A 21,896-nucleotide genomic window follows, 5' to 3' on the forward strand; every position below is an offset into this window, starting at 1 on the left:
CAATGACACTGCAATTTATGCCCATATTGCCAAGTAATGAGGTCCCAGAAACAAAAAAGGCATAAAGACTTACTTTGCCGCGTTAAGGTAATTTTCCCACAGTATGGTAGATATTTTTTGTTTAGCAGTGTTTAGATTACGGTGCAAGTGTAACTTAATGAGTAACAATTTTTGTCTGCAAAACTAGATTCAGTATTATATCTGGTAAATCTTTTGAAGATTACTAAAATTTCTTTACTTGCATGTCTGAATCATGAAATGATATCAAAATATGCTAACCTGACATCCGTTTATTGTAATAGTGGTAAAAACATTTGCTGATAATTTACGATTAGGGGGTTTATTCATCTACATTTTGCCAGGTGAACATTTACAGTGAAATAAAATTCACGTCTGCAGTAACTGTTATTAATATGTGAATGAAATATTTTCTAAGCTGTGGTATGCCTGATTATGGCACCAAGATCTGCATTAGGCAGATCCTAAATACATAATTAAGTACATACCTAGAGCTGCAACACTTTTCCAGCGGTAAGCCCTAGATCTGTGCCTACAGTACACTACGGGCCTGCATTTAACGGTCGCATATCTCGCAGGAATAACACGCTTGTCTATTAAATCAACATGGAAAATTTACGTATTGAGACAATAGAAATGCACACGGGAGGCGAACCGCTGAGAATCGTGAAATCTGGATTACCGGCGATCAAGGGGAAAACAATTCTGGACAAGAGAAGGTATTTAAAGGACAATATAGACAACCTTAGAAAACTGTTAATCTTTGAACCACGTGGACATTATGACATGTATGGTGTGTATCTGGTAGAACCCGATGTGATCGGTGCAGATATAGGATGTATTTTTATTCACAATGAAGGATATAGTACAATGTGTGGCCACGCAGTGCTCGCACTCGGGAGATATGTCGTAGACCATGGTATTGTACGGGAGCCAGTATCGCCTGAGACCAGAATCGTGATGCAGTGTCCATGTGGCCCTGTTGAAGCATTTGTCCAATACGAACACGGAAAAACGGGAAACGTTCGATTTAATAGCGTTCCTTCATTTTTGTTTCAAAAAGGTGAATTTTTGTATCGTTTTTATATTATGTTGCGTGTTATAACAGTTATACGATGGTTGTTATCCCTCCGAGTATCATATTTATTATTTTTTCTTGCCGCAGGCCAGGTTTTGATTTCATCTTTACTTCCTGTTTATATCCGGGGTGAAGGTCATTTAAGAACTGATTAAAACAGTTGATGAAAAATTCCACAGGTTTCCGAATGGAATAGATATATTTTCTTAAGGGAACCTGAATCCCCCTGCGGCGGAGTTAGACTCTGCACATTTACAGTCAGCTCGTCCCCTAGTCAAACCGTCCACCAGTCAACTCGTCCAAGTATTTGCCATTTCCAATTTCGTATCCCTTGACGATTTCAAAAATAGTCCCCCCCCCCGCACACACACACACACACACACGCACGCACGCACGCACATTTTTCGGCATCTCCTTTTTAGTATTATTTTTTGCCAAAGTTTCCTAGATTGTGATTAATATAATTACGATGTAAAATATGTGATCTATAAAATATGTTCTACATAAAAAAACATGAAAATTTTACTTTAACTTGAAACTACATTTTGTTTTGTATTTTGCTTTATAAATACCCTATCGTATGTTTCAACTGCAGGGTGCATGCACGTTTCTTAGCTTAAAGTGTGCATTGATTAATGCGGCCGTGTATCTTTTTTAAAGATACTTCTTGTTTTTAATGTTTCTATAAATCAGTTGGCCGTGGGTGGATTGATTTGTGGTGTCTGGCTCTGGTTTTATCCGATATGCTCAGTGCTTTTTATTCAGCCATTATATTGCATTCTAATCACTGTTTCACTTTTAATTTGTAGATCTGGAAGTTGACATCCCGGATTACGGACATATGACGTTAGACATCAGTTACGGTGGCGCTTTCTACGCCTTAGTGCCAGCAGAACGTTTAGGACTTGATCTGTCCACTTCGTCCACTGCACAGCTAACCAGTGCCGCAGGCATAGTTACCGGTTAGTACGTGTAAACCTAAATCGAATGTAAATTCTAGTATTGAAAAACAGTTTCTTTTGCCAAGTATTACCGGTTTATTAGTCCCCTACTGGTTGAAAACCAGTTTCGGGGACTATAGGAATGCGTTTTTCCGTCCGTCATTCTGTCATTCCGTGCCCGCGAAATGATGGTTAAGTGACTGCATAACGGTACTTTCTCTTTGATGTCATTCATTCCGTTCTGTTTATGTGACATTTTTTATTTTTATGTGACTGTTAGAACAATAGAGAGAACAATGGGGGTGTCACATAAATACCGTTTCGTTAGAACGTCCGTCCTTTCGTCCGTCCGCCTTTCCGTCCGTCCACAATTTCGTGTCCGGTCCATAACTCTGTCATCCATGAAGGGATTTTAATATATTACTTGGCACAAATGTTCCCCATGATGAGACGACGTGTCATGCGCAAACCCCGGACCCTTAGCTTAAAGGTCAAGGTTACAGTTGGAGGTCAAAGGTCAACAGGGCTTTTTTCGTGTCCGGTCAATAACTCTGTCATTCATTAAGGGATTTTAATATCACTTGGCACAAATGTTCCACATGATGAGATGACGTGTCGTGCGGAAATCCTTAGCCCCTGGCTCAAAGGTCAAGGTCAGAATTGGAGGTCAAAGGTCAACCGGGTTTTTTCCTGTCCGGACCATAACTCTACCATCCATGACGGGATTTTAATATTACTTGGCACAAATGTTCCCCATGATGAGACGATATGTCCTGCGCAAAACCCGGACCCCTAGCTCAAAGGTCAAGATCACAATTTGAGGTCAAATGTCAATAGGTTTTTCTTCCTGTTCGGTCCAGAACTCTGTCATTCATCAAGGGATTTTAATATTACTTGGCATAAATGTTCCCCATGATGAGAGGACGTGTCATGCACAAACCCAGAACCCTAGCTCAAAGGTCAAGGTCACAACTGGAGATCAAAGGTCAGTGAGACATTTTTCCTGTCTGGTGTATAACTTTGTCATGCAAAACAGGATTTGAATATTACTTGGCACAAATGTTCACCACTTTGAGACGGAGTGTCGTGCACAAGAACCTGGTCCCTAGATCGAAGGTCAAGGTCACACATGGAGGCCAAAGGTCAGATACAAGAATGACTTTGTCTGGAATATTTCTTCTTAATTGATAGAGGGATTTTTATGTAACTTGGCATAAATGTTCACTACCATGAAACGGATTGTTGTGAGTAAGAACCAGGTCCCTAGGTCTAAGGTCAAGGTCATACTTAAAGGTCAAATGCCAAATTCAAGTATGACTTTGTCCGGAGCATTTATTCTTCGTGCATAGAGGGATTTTGATGTAGCTAGGCACAATTGTACACCATCATGAGACGAAGTGTCATACGCAGGTCCCTTCTTTAGAATTACTTCCCTTTGTTGTTACTAAAAATAGTTTATATTGTAACTTTTTATTACTAGTCATAGGAAAAAATTCGAGACCACTTTTCTGTGGTACATGCATGTTACATCCAATTTTGAGGTGTATTTTGACCTATCTCTACCTCAGGTAAGGATTTTTGTCTGGACTTAGAATTTTTTTCAGGATTTTTTTTTTTCTTTTTTTTTTTTAAAGATTATCTTCTTTTATAATTGACCATAGGGAAAAACCAAGACCACTTTTCTGTGGTACAACATAGATGTTACTTTCAAATTTTAGGTGTATTTTAAGGTAATTCTGCCTGGTAAGGAGTTTTTTTGTGGATTCAGAAAAACAAATGAATTAAAATAATTACTACACAACCACAGAATTAAAATTCCATTTGCAAATACAGGTGCTAGTGTAAAGAAATTTGCTATGACGGGTGTATATTGTGACATTCTGGCACTCTTTTTTTTTTTTTTACTATAAATAACTTATATGATACCTTTTTGATAATTGGCCAAAAATGCTATATGAAAACTATAGGGTTTTATACATACAAATTTTAATTCAAGTGTTTTGTTATAACATATTGTATATATAGTACAATATTGTTTATACATCGTTGACAGATATCAGTTCATTATGATATACTGCAGTAGACAAAATTAGTTGCCTTCCAGTAGGGGACTTTGTATTGCATGGCAATACTTCATTCACTTGTTTTTACATGTCTCCCATTTATTAGAACTTTACACTGACACGTAGCCTATTTAACAAGTGAACGTATATGTATTCACAACCTATTCGCTGCATTGGCTGGTAACTACGATGTATGTCATATTTAAGATTTTGTCTTCCACATAAGAGAAAGGGTGAATCACACGAAACTTATTTCAACTGAACATATTAATTTCAGAGACGTTGAAGAATATTTTGAAACTTACCCATCCTAAGAATGCGGACCTTGCTTTCCTGTATGGCACTATACTGACAGATGGTAAAGATGAATACAGCGATGCTGAAACTGCAAATATGTGCGTGTTTGCAGATAAAGAGGTATGTCCCCACTGTATGGTTAAGTCACGGTTGTGTCAAGGAAGCTCAAGACACTAATACGTATATATTGCCCGGACTAAAATGACTTAGAACAAAATGAAAAAAATGTAATATCCAATATAATAACATGTTTCCTTAAAAAAAAATCGCCGGTCCATAGTTTGTACTTTATGACTGGTCTATATTCAACACACCGCCTTGGTAGCCTTGTGGTGGCTTCGCTCCCAGACTGCGTCATACCAATGACATGTAAATGGTACTAGTAGTATTCTCGCTTGGCGCTCGGCATTAAGAAGATAGTTCTTGGACAGGTCAGCTCGGTTTCAGTATAATGTGAATGGGTGGGGTATCATGTCACATGTCTACGGCGTAATATTCCAGTAAAGTTGGGCATTGTGTTTACTGCTACAAGTAGACACCGTCATTTATATGACTGAAAAGTTGTTCAAAAAGACGCTAAACCCGAACACACAAACACACACACACACACACACACACGCACACGCACACACGCACGCACAACCACACCATTTTGCGAAATTTAAAAATGAAACTTATGAAATTTTCTGATGTCATTTAATAAGCAGTTAACAATATCAAACTGCATAATATTTTATACTTCGTGGAAACTGCATTCATCATTTCGAATTGCAGGCCAAACTTGTCTATGGTACTTCATTTTTACGGTTAGATGGATTCAAAATAAAATACAATGTAATCTGTTATTGTCACACAAAACTGATATGTGTTATGAAATGTTCAAATCATCTGCTGAATTTTAATGTTCAGAAAAAAAAAAATTATTGTAACATAGCCAACAAAATAATAGAAACGCCTGTATTACCCGTCTTAACAAGAAGTGCATAAAAGTTATTTTTGCAGTCTTATTTTATAAACGTGTTACATTACTAATACTTACTGCTCGTATTTAAATGTTCTTCAACATCAGCTAAACTTGGATATGAAGTTAAATAAATAAAAAGATAATTTTAAAGTGATTTTTCCCTGTTCAGCTTATTATTTATTGCCTGTATAATATATTTGATTGTTCTAGGTGGACAGGTCACCATGTGGATCTGGGGTAACAGCACGTATCGCACAACAGTTTCATCGGGAGTTGATCAAACTAGATCAAAAACGTACGTTCAGAGGTCCTGCCGGATCAAAGTTTGTCGCAAAAGCCGTTAAACAAGTGAAATTTGGCCCACATGATGCGGTAATTGTTGAAGTGTCCGGTAAAGGACATTACATGGGTACCAGCGTCTTTACTCTCGAAGCGGACGATGAAATTGGAAAAGGATTTTTGTTGAAATAAAGTTTATAAATCTTTCTAGATTTTGTTGGTTTAAACAGTATTTATTTCAGTACATCTACTGTAAGCACAGGGCCTTTGCACATGGCATGCTATCTTGTAATGTTGAATATTTATGCCAAATTATTTAAAAAAAACATACCTACGCATTATATAAATATTGCATTTCTGAGAGGGTGATATGAAAAATGTTCACCGCGAGATATATGAAAATTGACCGAGGCGCCAGCCGAGGTCTATATTTATATTTCGAGGGGTGAACATTTTTCATACCACCCTCTCAAGAATGCAATATTTATTTTATTATACCGAAAGCTTATAAGGGTCAAAGCAATTACTGGAAAATCAACATAATAATTTATTTAACATTAAAAAGTAATTACTAACCAAATAATGAAGACAGAATTAAAGAGTCTTTACTTGTTAGCACTAATAATTTGTGGCGACTTTGCTGTAATAAGACTTTTTTGATAGATTTAGTCGAGACGTTTACATATCGTTGACCCCTATATTTATTCTAATATTTCAACATTGCGTAAAACAGTAGCATTCGAAAAACGGCGATAACATTCCTTTTTCTAAATGAAACATATAAGTGTGAGTACTCGTTTTCTTAGTTAGATCATTTCCAAACTTATTGTTGTAGTTTCGATTCAATATTTGATGAAAAATTGTTTTCGAAATACTTTGTACCTAGCATAAAAAAGAAAATAATCAATGCGAAAGTATCAATCTCTCAACGGGTGATATGAAACAATAATATCACATGCGCAGAAAAACAAAATAACGCTGTTGCGCATGTGATATGAAATTATGGATCATATCATCTGCGTAGAAATTGAAAATAACGATTTTGCGCATGTGATATAAAATCACTGGGGAATATGATATAAATATTATTCAAGTTAAACTAATGGGAAATTTGCATTTGACATTTATGTGAGGTATAATAAAAAAAGTTACAGTAGAGTGACCAGAAAAAAAACCCAAATATGTTCTTAGGTGACCTTGAGCTTGAGCTAGAGATCTTAGTCTTACATGCAATAAATCAATTTATTATGCTGACTGTTTGCGTCAAGTTACTTGAATATCCGTCCATGCAAAGTAAAGTTTATAAGGATCTTACATGCCTGCCTATGTAATGCACCTGTCAATATTTTGCCCGCCCGGGGGAGCGGCGGGTATACACGGGACTTTAGACAGAAGACCATTCCCGACAGGCGGGAATTTGACAAACATTTGATGTACCAACCAGGCTCTAGGGTGGGATTTAGACAAAAAAGGTTGTCTCTAGGGTGGGGATTTAGACAACAAAATTTTTGAAAGGTCAAATTCCCCTGGGTCAGCCCGCCGCCTCCCCCACTCCCCCCCCACGGAGGGGCAAAATATTGACAGGTGCATAAGACGGGGTTTTCCCTACCCGAGGGACAGTGTGGAATGGAAAACCGAGCGTTAGCGAGGTTTTTTATCCATGTTGTCCCGAGGGTAGGGAAAACAGCTTTCTTGCCTACCTAGCGGGGAAAGTATACATTTATCCGAGCACGCGCCGGGGATAGATATTCCTGTCTTTCCCTAGGGAAAAACCTTGTCTAAAATAGCGTGCACTAAGGTGACGTCACATAGTACTGGTACCATTGTGACGTCATAAACTTTATAAATAATGTCAGGAAATACCCGAACCTATTTGTCTCCATGATCTATTTTGAACATGATAGGCAAGAAAAATGATCTAACATGTCTGCCTGTGTAAGACAGCTGTTTTCCCTACCCTTGGGACAGCATGGATAAAAAACCTCGCTAACGCTCGGTTTTCCATTCCACACTGTCCCTCGGGTAGGGAAAACCCCGTCTTACACAGGCAGGCATGTAAGATCCTTATAGTCTTACACAGGCAGACCCCTGCGCCGAAGAGGTTCACCCGACCCTTATGCGTAGGGGATCACAACAACATTTTTGGTATCAAAAATGTATAAAGTGTATATGGAGCATGGGGTTTCGTATTATAGCTAGTCTGTTTCACTGATCTGTCTTATCGAATACATAAGTAGTATCTAACGCGTGGAAGAGTCTAGTATTATAGCACGCGCGACGCTGTCAAAATGCTATTGTACGACGAACAATTTTGAATATGCATGGTACGATGCGTGACATTGTAATGCATCATGGTACAAAAATGCCGCGCGTGATATTATATATTCTTAACCATTTCAAACCCTACAAATTCAGTTTTATACAATACTGAATTCATTCAGTATTCCCGGTCACCCTATCATGATATACGTGATGGCTACATAATGAATTTTTAAACTAATATAGACCTTGTGTTTTCATCAGTTTAAATCTTTGTTCAAGTTCGCTGAAAACAAGTATCTACACATACCCTTTTTTTGCATGTGTTCGACTAAAAAGGCTTTGTAAATAATGATAAAAGGCCAGTCTCGACTTCTAAGCTTGTATCAAATGACCACACCTAATTGCTCAAATGACGTCATAGGAGTTGACTAAGTCAAAAATATAATACATGTAAAATTCTGATGTCAGTTGGAAAACTAACTGCTGGTAGCTTTGTATGATCAATGAGACACCATTTCGCGGAAAAATTCAATTCACGGAAGGGTTCTGTGCTTGTTGATTGATACTCAGGAACATTTTCGTTATTTTCCGAAAAAAACGAACTGAATGGGGACCCCATTCCGTTTATGTCCTGACGTTCAGTAAGGACTATTAAATTAAGAAATGTAATAAAACTGGACAGTGTTCTTGCAGCGGGATCATTGTAGACTGTTCAAAAGGTGCAAAATTGATGATTTTGGCACGCTATTTTTCATGGATGATGTAAACCTTTCGCTTTGATAGCTTTCTTTATTCTTGTATGAGAATCCTGATCTTGCCATTAAAAGCACAAAACATGCACGCAATTTATAAAATAGCCACCCAAATTTTGCTCATAGGGGAAGTGCAATATTGCGACTCGCTACATGTAAGACCGTCCGTGCCCAAAATTTTCGCATCTAAGTGTACCTTGCTACCTTAAGGAAAATCTGCCAAAATTAAATTTTGAAAGAACTCTTAAATTTGTGCGGTTTCAAATAGTTTAGAACCTCTTCTTCGATATTCTAAACTTTCTGGGCACTTAAAATGCTTCCTGACGGCACAGCAGCTCAAAAATGTTACAGTGAGGACACATAAAAGCATAAAAGTCAATATACACGCATACGATTTTTTTGGATTCTATCTCCAGTAACAAGGTTCTGGCACAGTAAACACACCATTTTTATCGTTATTAACCCACACAGCGCATATTTGGCCCACCAGCTATGCAGTTCGTCAATCAGGGGGATGGTCGGACGGTGGGGACCCCATGAAATAAGAAAATAAGGGGTGGAGACATTTTATTTTCGCAAAATGCTGCAGAATTGCCCTTATATCATTCCTAATGACAAAATACGTTAAATCATGTCAGAAAATGGTAAAAACGGATGTATTGTACGTTCTTCGTCTCGTAGCGACGATTTGTAAATTTTGGCTAAATTTGTGCATTAGGGGTGGGCAAGTTTAAAGTCTCTCATACAGACTTTTTTCATGCTATTGAAAACATTTTTATTTGGTTGAATTGGCGAAAGACATATAAAAGTTCAGAACAAGTAAAACCCTCTTTTGTTCATTAACTGAAAAATCTTAAGGTAGCAGGGTACACTTTCGAATTTTGGCCCCCGTCAATATTTGTTATAAAGAGAACATCGTGATTTTGGATGCCTGTAAATTAAGGTGAGAGATAATGATTATTAATTCTTTAGAAAATTTATACAGCCGATACATGTAAAATTCTGATGTCAGTTGGAAAACTAACTGCTGATAGCTTTGTATGATCAATGAGACACCATTTCGCGGAAAAATTCAATTCACGGAAGGGTTCTGTGCTTGTTGATTGATACTCAGGAACATTTTCGTTATTTTCCGAAAAAACGAACTGGATGGGCCCCCATTCCGTTTATGTCCTGACGTTCAGTAAGGACTATTAAATTAAGAAATGCAATAAAATTGGACAGTGTTCTTGCAGCGGGATCATTGTAGACTGTTCAAAAGGTGCAAAATTGATGATTTTGGCACGCTATTTTTCATGGATGATGTAAACCTTTTGCTTTGATAGCTTTCTTTATTCTTGTATGAGAATCCTGATCTTGCCATTAATTAAAAGCACAAAACATGCACGCAATTCATAAAATAGCCACCCAAATTTTGCTCATAGGGGAAGTGCAATATTGCGACTCGCTACATGTAAGACCGTCCGTGCCCAAAATTTTCGCATCTAAGTGTACCTTGCTACCTTTGTTTTATTCAGAATGTATCCATTTTTTTTCACAATAATATTTTGTACTGCTTTTTTTCTTATGTTGTTGCTAGGAAATACAAGTCTAGGAATTGTACGGACGGACACAAATTAAAGCCAAACTGTTTTTATAGGAATCGCCGTTATCTTCAAATCCATGTTTCAAGTTGCACTTTTTTAATGCATGAACATATTAAGGTGAAGTATTATCGTTGCACTGTGGGTTCGAAGCCGTTAGAGTCGCGCGGAAGAAATGAAAACAAAATGTTAAAGTACGGATATTTGAAGAACATGCTAAAGGCAAGTAGTGTGCGACAGAGTATTAAGCTGAATCTAGGGGCATCGTACAAGTAGACATTTATGTAGCCGACTCATTTAAATGTGACATGAACGAGTATGACATCTGAAAATTGCGATTACATGGGTTAAATGTAGCCTGTTTAAACGTATGTATTGTATTAGCAGATAATTATATCACAATACACTAATTTCTACAATGTGGGCAAAAGTAACTATACATATAGGTAAAAGAAACATATATACCATAGGTATCTTTTTTCTTGTGAACCTTTAAATATTTTGAGAAAACCCCTACTGTAAGTACGCAGTCACGCAGTCCGCTGTCCGCAGTCCGCGTAGAAGTAAGTTGAAAATCTCTATTACAATGAAATAAATAGCCAATATTGTTTTTCCTGGGTTTCTCACCATTACTCACTTACACCAAAATCACGTACGGAAAGCTGAGAATTTCAACCTTCTTTAAAAATGTAAAGACACTTTTATCTCTATTTAATTTTTACTGACATATAAAATAAGATTTCGTACGTTTGACAAGTTAAAGCATAGCAAAAGTTCCTTCTAGGGCAAATCTGTATAAATATATAGTGATCATCTTGTAAAAATTCGGTCACAATGTCTGTTTTAAATGTTGGTCATCAGTGTGTGGAACCCCAGGATTGGACACAATGACAAGACCATTCTGCCTTATTGACATTCCGTATCCCCCACCGTTTAATCAGGGAGTCAGTTACGCAGTGGTTAGCAGGTTGAACTACAACGCCAGCGATCCGGGTTCGATTCCCGGTTGCGGCTGATATCCCGACTTGTGTTCAGTGCTGGGTGATTTATTTTAATTGGTTCTGTTTCCTGCAGTCTCGGTCTAGACAGGATGCTGGGGAGGAAAATATCACGCCTGCCGTGCGCTCGGCTGGAAATAAGTTGTTCCATCCAATCCCCAGGTGGGGACTTTCGTCGACTACCAACGTTAAACAAGAAACTTTACCTTTATTTTTTAAGCATTCCTGGGGCGTTACATTTTGCACTAAGGGTACCAAAATACAAAAAATAAACTATATACATTTTGAAAAAGAACTATGTTGTTTTCTACTGCCTAAAAATGTCAAGTAAATATTTACGGTAACATAAATTGTTAAATCCAACAACAAATCCGTTACCACTTTCATTTGAGTAAATACGGCAATTAAGAATACACTGGCTATACACATTGACCATTTCCACATGTAGTGTACCATTCGATGCGTGGATTTGTCGCGCATAATTAGAGGGTCGCAATGTGGTTTGTTTTTACATAATTGACCATGCATTCGAAGGTAACAACGTATGTTAACTTTTATGACAAATAAGATGTTTGGCATGTTTCACAAAGTCACTTTTCCATCCTCGGGTTTAGTAATATGTAATCCGTGGAGCGCGTTCAGTCAGAGTCGCCTCAATTAGGAAAGAATAATTTTTACGTCAGGGGTTATTTCTAAGGTCACGGAGTTTGACTGGCCAGCTTTAATGACAACAGCTTTAAAAAATTCGAGGTCAGTTGCTCAGTCAAGTGTAACTTACCAATCCTAAGTATTCCTTCTCAAGAGAAGGCACAATAAAACAGGTCTCAAACTAACACTCCCATGATCGCAGATTCGAACCACGCCTATATAAGTCCTTAATTGTAAGGTCCAGGAAGTTGCTTGACGTCGGATAGTTCGGGTTAATCGTCAGATAGTTTTAGTTTCTCATCGAATAGTTTTTTCTCCCAGAGTAATTCAAAAGCTTAGGAATGCGCATACAGTTTCTGGCTTTGGTGAAAAAGGAATTCAGGTCACAAGCATGTCTCTATATATCATATAGAGTGCCAGCTATATTGCAAAAACGGCGTTCCATAAATGCGATAAGCCAATCGCATATCGGTAAAAAATCACGTGAAATCATCCAGTCTCCATGTGCTACACTACTTGTTGCATTCCGATATACCTGGCCGCAGGTAATCATTACCCTACCCATGTCAGCTGTATTTGACTACCGTTACAGTATGCTCTTTTTGCCCAGTTTTCCTAGTAGAAACTTCTAGGGCTCCTGCATACTTGTGAAGCAATTAACCTTATCACCATAGCAGTAAAATTACTGGCAACTTTAGAGTTATGGGGCCACAGGTCATCACAATAGTGATATATTGTGATGTATTTGTATCTGGGTCATTTTGATCTGTACATGTATTGTTACAGCTTGGATCTATTACAGAAAGAAGTTGTTGTTTATAATTCTACATTGTGCAAATTTATTTAAAAAAAAAATAAGTGGTTGTTTCTAGTTTCAAAATTGTGGCAAATGAAAACTTGAAGTAAAATAATTATTTATCTTATGCACTTTGTAGTTTCTAACTAAAGTAAAATAATTATTTATCTTATGCACTTTGTAGTTTCTAACTAAGCACTGAGTTCGATATTCTATATCATCTGAAAATATAAAGAATACTATTTACATGAATTTCCATATTCTGTTTCCTTATTAAACTGCATGGTCAAGACCATGCATACAGCATCATGTGGAACTTTTTAAAATAGAAATAAACATTCATGTTATAATGTTCATAATATGACAAAACCTTCAGATTTAAAGGAAACTCATTTTAGCCAAAATCTGGAGCCGAGTCTCCTTGAGAAAGCCAATCTAATTTTAACAGTGTTTCAGGTTCATTTATTTAAAAAAAGTATTAAAGGCACTGACCTTCAGAATTCGGCTAAAAATTATCAATCTTTAAAATTGAAGTTTGGTGATATTTTGAACATTAGAACATAATTTTTTGTTTCTAAACTGACTTAAAAATGCCAAATCAAGAAAATAAAAAAGTCAAGCCCTAGTAGTGAATCGAACCCGGGCAATGAATATTTTCTTGCAGTCTTGACCATTACACCACGGACTGGAATAAATATATACTTAACGGTCGATAAATATAAAGTTTTATAATTAAGGCAGTTTACCTAAAATACCCCATTTCAAGCGCTTTTTCAATTTTGAATGGAAATATCAGTAAAAACAACTAATTCTTATGTGTTTCCATAATTTATGATCTGTCAATAACTAAGTTTCAAAGCCTTCTTAAGAAATATACAGCAATAATTTCCTGATATCTTAAAAACACTCTTTTTTTTTTGGTGGTATAGTTGGGGGTAAGTGCCTTTAAAATCATTTCTTAGCTCATCCGAACTAAAGCGTAAGGTGGAGTTATTAGTATAGTGGATGGTCCCGAGTTATGACTTGTAGTCTATCGTCCAGAAGTTTCATAAACATCTTCTTTGAAACTAGGCCAAAAGTACACTAAACTTGGTCTACAGTGCTCTTGCAAGTTCCTTTTTCAAGGGAATTCAAATGGGTCTATTTTTTTTATTACTGCTTTTAGGGGCAGTTACAGCTAAAAATAGGAAAATCTTTATACAACATATTCTCATGAACCTCTTCATTGATCTTCATCAAACCTGTTCTGCAGCAACTTTATAATATTGTCTTTGAAATTTGTACAAATGTGGGAGCTTGGTTTAAAGCATTATTATAAGGTCTTCTGCAAAAGTAATTCAAATGGTGGCGCTCGCCACATTTTAGATGCCGCCAGAGCTAAAAATAGAATTACCTTTAAACTCCTTTTTCTCTTGAACTGCTTGATAGATTTTCATAAAACTTGCTCCGTAGCGTCATTTTAAGATCCTCTCTAAAGTATGTTCAAAATAGGGATGTTGGTCTCTTTCAGCGGCCACTAGAGTTAAAATTAGAAATACCTTGAAAACGTTCTTCTGATGAACCACTTCTAGGAACTTCATCAAACTTGATCTGTGGCATTGTAAAATTGGTAGGATCTTCTCCCAAATTTGTCCAAATGGTGGCTCTTGGCCCCTTTTAGGGGTCACTAGTTTATACTTAACACAGATGTAACCATTCATGATCCAGCGTGTCATACATAATTATATTCCAGGTCAAACAGTTAAAGTAAGATGAGCGACTTCTGTTATATGAATGAATGAATGAAAAATACCCATAGTGAAGAATATTTTTTTCAATTTTGAAAAAACTGTTTCATAGATTTTTTTCCTGTTTTTCTTGTGTATGAATAATTGTATTGTGAGCATAAAAATGGCTAAAAATGTATGGGTCACCAGGCTAAATTTTATGTTAAGACCGCTTGAATACAACACCTGCTCGGACGAAAAATGGCGCAAACCTGACCAAATTTATTACATATATATCTGCTAGAAGTTAAAAATTCTAAATTCTTTCTATAATTGAATGCTAAATAATCTGAAAGGTGATATTGTCTTAACAGTACTAAGTCAATTGTCTTACATTATATGAACGACACTGTCTTTGTACTAAAATGCGATGTGAAAACACAACCACAAAAATGGCAAGATACCTGTCAGGCAGGGTACTTGTCAATACAACATAAACCAGTATCAACATTTGATTACTGATAAAACTTATCAAAAATGTTATTTCATTCAAGATTCATCGTATTTAAGATTGTCTGTCACATGTTTCAACAAATGTTGACTTCACTTCAGTTTTCCATAGAAAGTGTCGGCTGCGCAGAAATATGCGCATAAAAAACTATAAGAATTCCCTTTAAGGTCAAAAATTTTGTTCTCTATGTAGTGCAGAGATCGAAAATAAAATCTACATCCTCTTGAAAAAAATCAGTGTTTGCCCTTCAGATGCGTATTATTATATCACTCGGGCTGCGCCCTCGTGATATAATTCCTTCGCATCTGAACTCCAAACAGTGATTTATTCAGCGACAAATCACTAAATGAGATATATTATTTCTTAATTAGATAAGATAAGATAAGATAAGATAACTTTTAGATTAGATCTACACGTATTAGTTAAGAATTCCTTGATTTTTATTTCAAACTAAGGTGTTTCAGGTTTCCCGAAGTACACTAAAAATTTGCCCCGACCCTTAATTTTATAGTTGCACAGATTAGACACATGCATTTTTAAGAATTAAAAAAGTCCTTATCGAACAGTATTGCTTTCCTAGTAAGTGTTTCAAAATATTAACTTTACAGACAAATAAGTCGAGAAATTACTGGTATGAAATGAAGTTCAATAAGAAAATGAGGTAGTTCTTTTTATTTTTCAGCACGTTTGATCATAGACTGGTTAACTGGATACTTTTTATGTGATATTCTAACACGATCCGATTCATTTTCCTATTAAACAAAGAAGGCTGAAAATAGTGAATTATTATTTATTCTAACACGATCCGATTCATGTTCCTATTAAACGAAGAAGGCTGGAAACAGCGAATTATTAAACAACAACTCACTGTTCTGACGTCACAATTATTACGTCACAGCGTCAAACGGCGTAGCGGCGCGCTGGAAAAGAAACCGATTGAAAACGGGCAAATATTTAATGAATCATGGGCGTAGGAGCGAGTTTAACTTTGGGGGGGGCCAAACCTTTTCGACGGGCGGTTTATGTGTGTGTGGGGGGGGGGGGGGGGGGGGGGGGGGGGGTTAGCGGCAAGGTATCCTCAGTACATTATTTGTGACAAAGCCTCAAAGCCTTGTACAGGGATTAATTGGGCCATAGGCCCCTCAAGCCTTTATGTTTTAGCAATCATGGAGTTATTCTGATGATACACATACGACTAGGCACTGAACTGTCATAATCAGTCATATTATGTATTGTTCTAATTAAGTGTGCCATTTTTTTACATTCTTCTGTTGAAGCCCTGGACATACAATCAGTTAGCACTGCATTTGTCTAATTGTGGTATAAAGTTGTGGAAATATCATTTCCCTTGAATGGACAATGAAAAACAAAAAAAAACATAACGTTTACATGCGTAAACAGGCTTAATAGTTAGGCCTACATTGATTTTGCAGACGCTCAAACCGGAACTGTAGTGATTGCGCTCAATGATATATTATTTTTATAAAATGTAAACGATTCTTGGCGTGGCGCGTACAGATTTCAGTACTCACACTACGGAAAGAGACATTTTTAGTCAGAATACAAGGGAAGGCCAAATGCAAATCAGAAATCAGGTTGAAAAGAATTATATGATGCTAAGTAAATGTTATATTAGACTGCAATTTATATCTCTTTTCCAAAATATTCGGGGGGCCAAACTATACTTTGGCCCCCCCTCTCCTAGCTTTGGGGGGGGGGGGGGGCTGGCCCCCGCTGGCCCCCCTGCTCCTACGCCTATGTGAATGCCGACAAGGATGTACTTCAAAATCCTTGGTAACATGTGAGAATCGAAATAATAGAATCTAGATTCTATATCTCATTTAGTGATTTGCTCTTGAATAAATCACTGTTTGTCGTTCAGATGCGCCCTCGTGATATAATTCCTTCGCATCTGAACTCCAAACAGTGATTTATTCAGCGACAAATCACCGATGAGATATATTATTTCTTAAACAATTCACTATTCTGACGTCACAATTATTACGTCATAGCGTCAAACGGCATAGCGGCGCGCTGGAAAAGAAACCGACTGAAAACGGGCAAATATTTAATGAATGCCGTCAAGGATGTACTTTAAAGTCCTTGGTAACGTGTTAGAATCGAAATAATATATCTCATTTAGTGATTTACTCTTGAATAAAATCATTGTTTGTCGTTCAGATGCGTATTATTATATCACTCGGGCTGCGCCCACGTGATATAATTCCTTCGCATCTGAATTCCAAACAATGATTTATTCAGCGACAAATCACTAGGCTAAATGAGATATATTATTTCTTGTCCCATGTGGTTTTGGGACGATCTGTGTATGAAAAGAATTGGTACCACTGCCTTAATACCCTTGCATGATCGTAAGAGGCGACTAATAGGGTCTTAACACTTGGTTTTGCAGTAACTTTGTGATTCCAGCAGGTATGCAGATTTTGATTCCATACCTCATGTTTTTTTTATTTCGATCTAGATTAGGCCTAAATGGGATGTGGAACCAAAATTTGTAGTCCTGTTTGGCGCCATATAACCTATACTGTGTTGGTGCGCCGTAAAACCCAAATAAATAAATAAATAAATAAATATTATTTCTTAATTCTAACATGATCTGATTCATTTTCCTATTAAGGATAACATGGTGTAATAGCCATATTTCATATCTTGTAACTGGATGGTAATATTTAAATGAAATTTGGTCACTTTAAAGACATTCAAAATTAAAAACGTTTCACCGAGAGATTTTTCGAATTTTATCATATTTTGGGGAGATAATCGATATTGAAGTTAACATTGATACCTATGGGAAATATATAATTTCTTTGATTATAAGAATCTGAACTTGAGTTTTGAGAAAATTTTGCGGTAGAAAGCTGCATTATATGATTCTGATACAAATATCAAAAAGAAAGCTGAAATTGCCCGTAGGGAAAAGAAGAAAACTAATTTTTTCCAGTTTTCAGGGGAGATAACTCATGATAAATCAAAATTATCAGGGGAGGTAATCTAAAGGAAATTTTCGAGAACTTCTGTCACTATATAACTTGTCAATATGCACCTTATTTCTATCGTTTGACTAATTCAAAGCTTACATTATCAAGTTGTATGTATGCTTTTGGTGAAATTGAGGCCTATTACGGGTAGTCATCCTTAAACAAAGGATGAAAACAGTGAATTATTACACAACAATTCACTGTTTTGACGTCACAATTATTACGTCATAGCGTCAGTCATAGCGTAGTCTTATCCATATTAACATGCCCCGCTCTCAGAAAGTACGCCATATAGGGTTCATACTTCATTAACGGTAGTCAAATACAGCTACAATGGGTAGGGTAATGAAAAATTCATATGGAACTGGTCTCCTTTTGAGAACAGAACGCCACAAGTGTTCTCAGATTTAAAATATATCGACAAATTACGAGCAAATTCTCTAATCCCGGAGTCAAGATCCATATATCTTTGTCAAACGTGGTAATAATACAAAAATATTAAAAGACGCCTATGTCAGGTCACAGGTTTGTGTCATAAAACCGGTAGACCGGGTGTCTGTAAGCCATATCATGCGTCCCCCTTAGCACACTTTTTCCTGGATGTCAGGTTGTTGGCACGGTCAAATAAATAGGAATATTTTACTTTTTTTAACTGTCACAGATGTGAACTGGTGAATAGTTACATGGTCATTATGCACATACAGTAGAATCTATGACCTGCATGTACTGTAGGCTACTAAAAAATTGAAAAATTCTTTGTTTATATTTTTTCAGGACAACCTCCAGCAGTAAGAGATATAAAGGTTCACTGCAGTTTTGACTATGCTCAACAAGTATTGTACACATACTATGCTCAGCAAGTGGAGTTGCTGTGAATTCTCATGCAGGTTTAATATTTAAAGTTAGTGTTTACATTCATATCAGTGTCAGTATCCTCAAATGCATTTTTTTTTCAATATCAATTTTAACTATGAAACTCCATATACTACAGTATCACTAAATTAAATCCCACAGTCTTAAAAAAATCATGACCCTATAGATAAAAGCTACAAGCCTACAGTGCACATTTTACATTGGAATTTACAATGACACCTTAATAACAGAAATTTGGTTAAGTGAAATTATCTAAAGGAAGTTGTGTTTTGTTAAGATTTGAATTTACTATTAATTTCTTTGCTTGTTTTTTTCACTGAACTTTATGTAAATCCCTGAAATCATAGTGAAATGGGATTGAAAATGCTGCATTGCTTTATAATAAAGATGCTGTATAATAAGCAAATTGGAATTCAATTAAATTTTGATAAATGCAAATTGTTGTCAAGCATTATCTATAAGAAATGAGGGACTGTTTTGGTAAGTGTTGATTCACTCCATTTTGATGAGGACTTTAATACATTTCTCATAAACTGTTCTTGTTTTTAAGGCTCTCAGATTTTCTACCTAGTGTATCAAAAGTACAGTACTGCTGTTGGAAGAAGAGTATCTATGGTCCACCATCACTTCAAGCATCATGGCTATGGATAAAAGAAGGTTTCATTACATATGGACAGTTATATTGGACAAAATAAGAAAAGTGTTCTAATAAGGTAAGAATTCCCAATAAATAAAGAAATATTTATTAAGCACACAGAACTTGATGCTGAAATATTTAATTTCAGAGTATGATCATATACTTCAGTTTGGAAAGTCACTGGTTTCCAGTTTATATATATATGTGCATACGTTTATGTAAATGAAACATCATATCTCCACTGATAAACATTGATTTACAATTTGAATATTGCATACTTATATAACATACTGTATTAAAAAATTCAACTGTGTAGCTGGCATTTAATTGTTGTAATAAAGTGATGCTATGTTATATTCTAAGGACTACACTATTGCTACTTAAAAGTTATTGTCTAAGAATTCATTGTTTAAATATACCCTTATTTCAGTTCTGGAATGTGGCTGGTTATGATGGGTCTACATGATTGACTTGGAGTACAACCTGATGGAGGCCGGGCTTGCAGATTTCAGTCCTGAACATGTTTAGGTATATTTGGCTTGTCACCTCTTTAAGCAGTTAAGTTTTTTTTGTAATACATGTATAAATGTTATAACACGAAAATACATTTTGTAATCAAGTATTGATAAAACTTGCTGCAGAGTTCATGTCTGTAAATAGGCCACATATATTAAGATGCCACATTTTCTGTTTCTTTTTATGTTGTTAAAGAGTGTCTAGCTCACTGCAAGCCAGTTCAACAGAAATAACATAATTGTAATACAGTAACTGTTTTTTCTTAACCAGGTTAAAGAAGTGTTTGTTAAAACGAGATCGAAATCATGGCCCTTACTTGATGTAAAATATGTGCGATGGTTGAAATTTTTGAAGAAAAGAGGTTGTCATTACTATAATAAAATTCTAAAATGTAATTTAATATAATTATGTGTGGGCTGTCTTATGGACACCTGTTGTTCAGGATTAAAAAAAAGGGTTATTAGTGTTCTTTGTCTTAAATATTTGATATATTTATCATTACAGAATGTCTTCTGCATGACCTAGTATAGTATGCTTGAAGGATTATATCTTCAACAAAGAGACGGAGATTAATATTTTAGACAGTGGATTGACATGACAGGCAAATTCTCCAACCGCTGGATGCCAGTCGACAGTGGCACCTGTATAATGAAATAGCGCCCCAACAGCAATGTATGCTCAAAACCAGCAGTGTCAAAGCCATTAAAATTGAGAACTCAAGAATGAATGGAAAAAAGTGTTTAACATTTAAATTAATACAGAGAAAGAGCTCAGCTCTTTTGGTATTTTCTGAAATTTTAATTAATTTGGAAGTGTTTTTGATTTTTTAAAGATGTATTTGACCCAAATTCAATATATTTACATATGAACAAATGCTACATATAGTTATGTAAACATTGAATTAACAAGTTTATGGTGTCAGCAGTACTATGCATTGGTTAAATATAGACACACTGTATGTATGTAAGGCTGAACAAGGTAAAAATGTGAAATTCCTCTAAGACACTGGAAGATTTTTCAACAATCTACTGTTTAGTACTGCATGACATAAAATTATGAATGGAGCTGAACATACACAGTTGATTTATACATAAGCAAAGTTAAATATATTTAAAGATGAGTTTCTACATTTGAAGTAATTACCTAAATATTAAATATTTTAGTGAAGATATATTTTATGCAATTATATAAGTTGAAAAAAGCTACCCTCCAGGAAGAATATTTTGAAATGATACTTTTACTTGAAAATTTATGTGAAAAATGAAGGAAGTAGATGTTAAAATGAATTCGTTTTTTTATAAAAAAAATGTTGTTGCCATGGAAACAGAACTTGAGTATTAAGTTTATCTGCTTTCATACCAGAGTAATATGACTTTTAATTATAATTATGTAAACAATTTAATGTTATATAATCATCACTGATACTTTTAATTTTCAATTGACACTGTCATTTAGCAATGCATCTTACATTTGAAGTTGAATGACACATTACAAATATTAGATATTTATGGAATTGCTTTTAGATATTTTTGAGATGAATATAAATCAGAAAAATCACAAATTCTTGTTCTTCTAGAGAACTTATATATATTTTATAAACTTACATATTTTTCTGCAATTCTTGTATTTTGTTGCTATGGAAACATGAATTGTGACATTTTTTGAATATAAAATAGCATATTTATAGCAAGAAGGCATTATCAACTGTGCTAATCATGTTAAATACTTTTGATATTGATGGCAAAATATGAAATTGAAATATATGATAAAAATAAATGATTTTAGTATTTGTCATTATTATTAAACAAAAAGTGCAAGTTTGCGATGGGGCGTTATTGTACAAAAAAAATGCTATAATTTTGTTATTTTAGAACATGCAGGTCTAAAATTTTGAATGATCAAGTTATTTTTGTTCATGTTACATCATTTGTGGAGGAAGTTCATACAAATGCTGATTAAACTCTATGACTGATAG

At 35.6% G+C, this 21,896-nt stretch overlaps 1 protein-coding gene and 1 long non-coding RNA gene across 2 annotated transcripts; both read left to right on the top strand.

Annotated features, from left to right (window-relative positions):
* Positions 1-350: 350 nt before the first annotated feature.
* Positions 351-5,846, top strand: LOC123536541 (trans-L-3-hydroxyproline dehydratase-like). Its single transcript, XM_045319788.2, has 4 exons — positions 351-1,081; positions 1,906-2,058; positions 4,378-4,517; positions 5,572-5,846. Exons 1-4 carry the CDS (start codon positions 625-627, stop codon positions 5,830-5,832), a joined length of 1,011 nt encoding a protein of 336 aa, XP_045175723.2. The 5' UTR covers positions 351-624; the 3' UTR covers positions 5,833-5,846.
* A 13,498-nt stretch (positions 5,847-19,344) lies between these two features.
* LOC123536559 (uncharacterized) lies at positions 19,345-21,527 on the top strand. The gene is made up of 3 exons (XR_006683359.2): positions 19,345-19,481; positions 19,836-19,933; positions 20,426-21,527. It is a non-coding gene; the product is annotated as an uncharacterized LOC123536559 (long non-coding RNA).
* Positions 21,528-21,896: the final 369 nt, after the last annotated feature.

The sequence above is a fragment of the Mercenaria mercenaria genome, chromosome 1 (assembly GCF_021730395.1).
Source record: "Mercenaria mercenaria strain notata chromosome 1, MADL_Memer_1, whole genome shotgun sequence".
Lineage (NCBI taxonomy): Eukaryota > Metazoa > Mollusca > Bivalvia > Venerida > Veneridae > Mercenaria > Mercenaria mercenaria.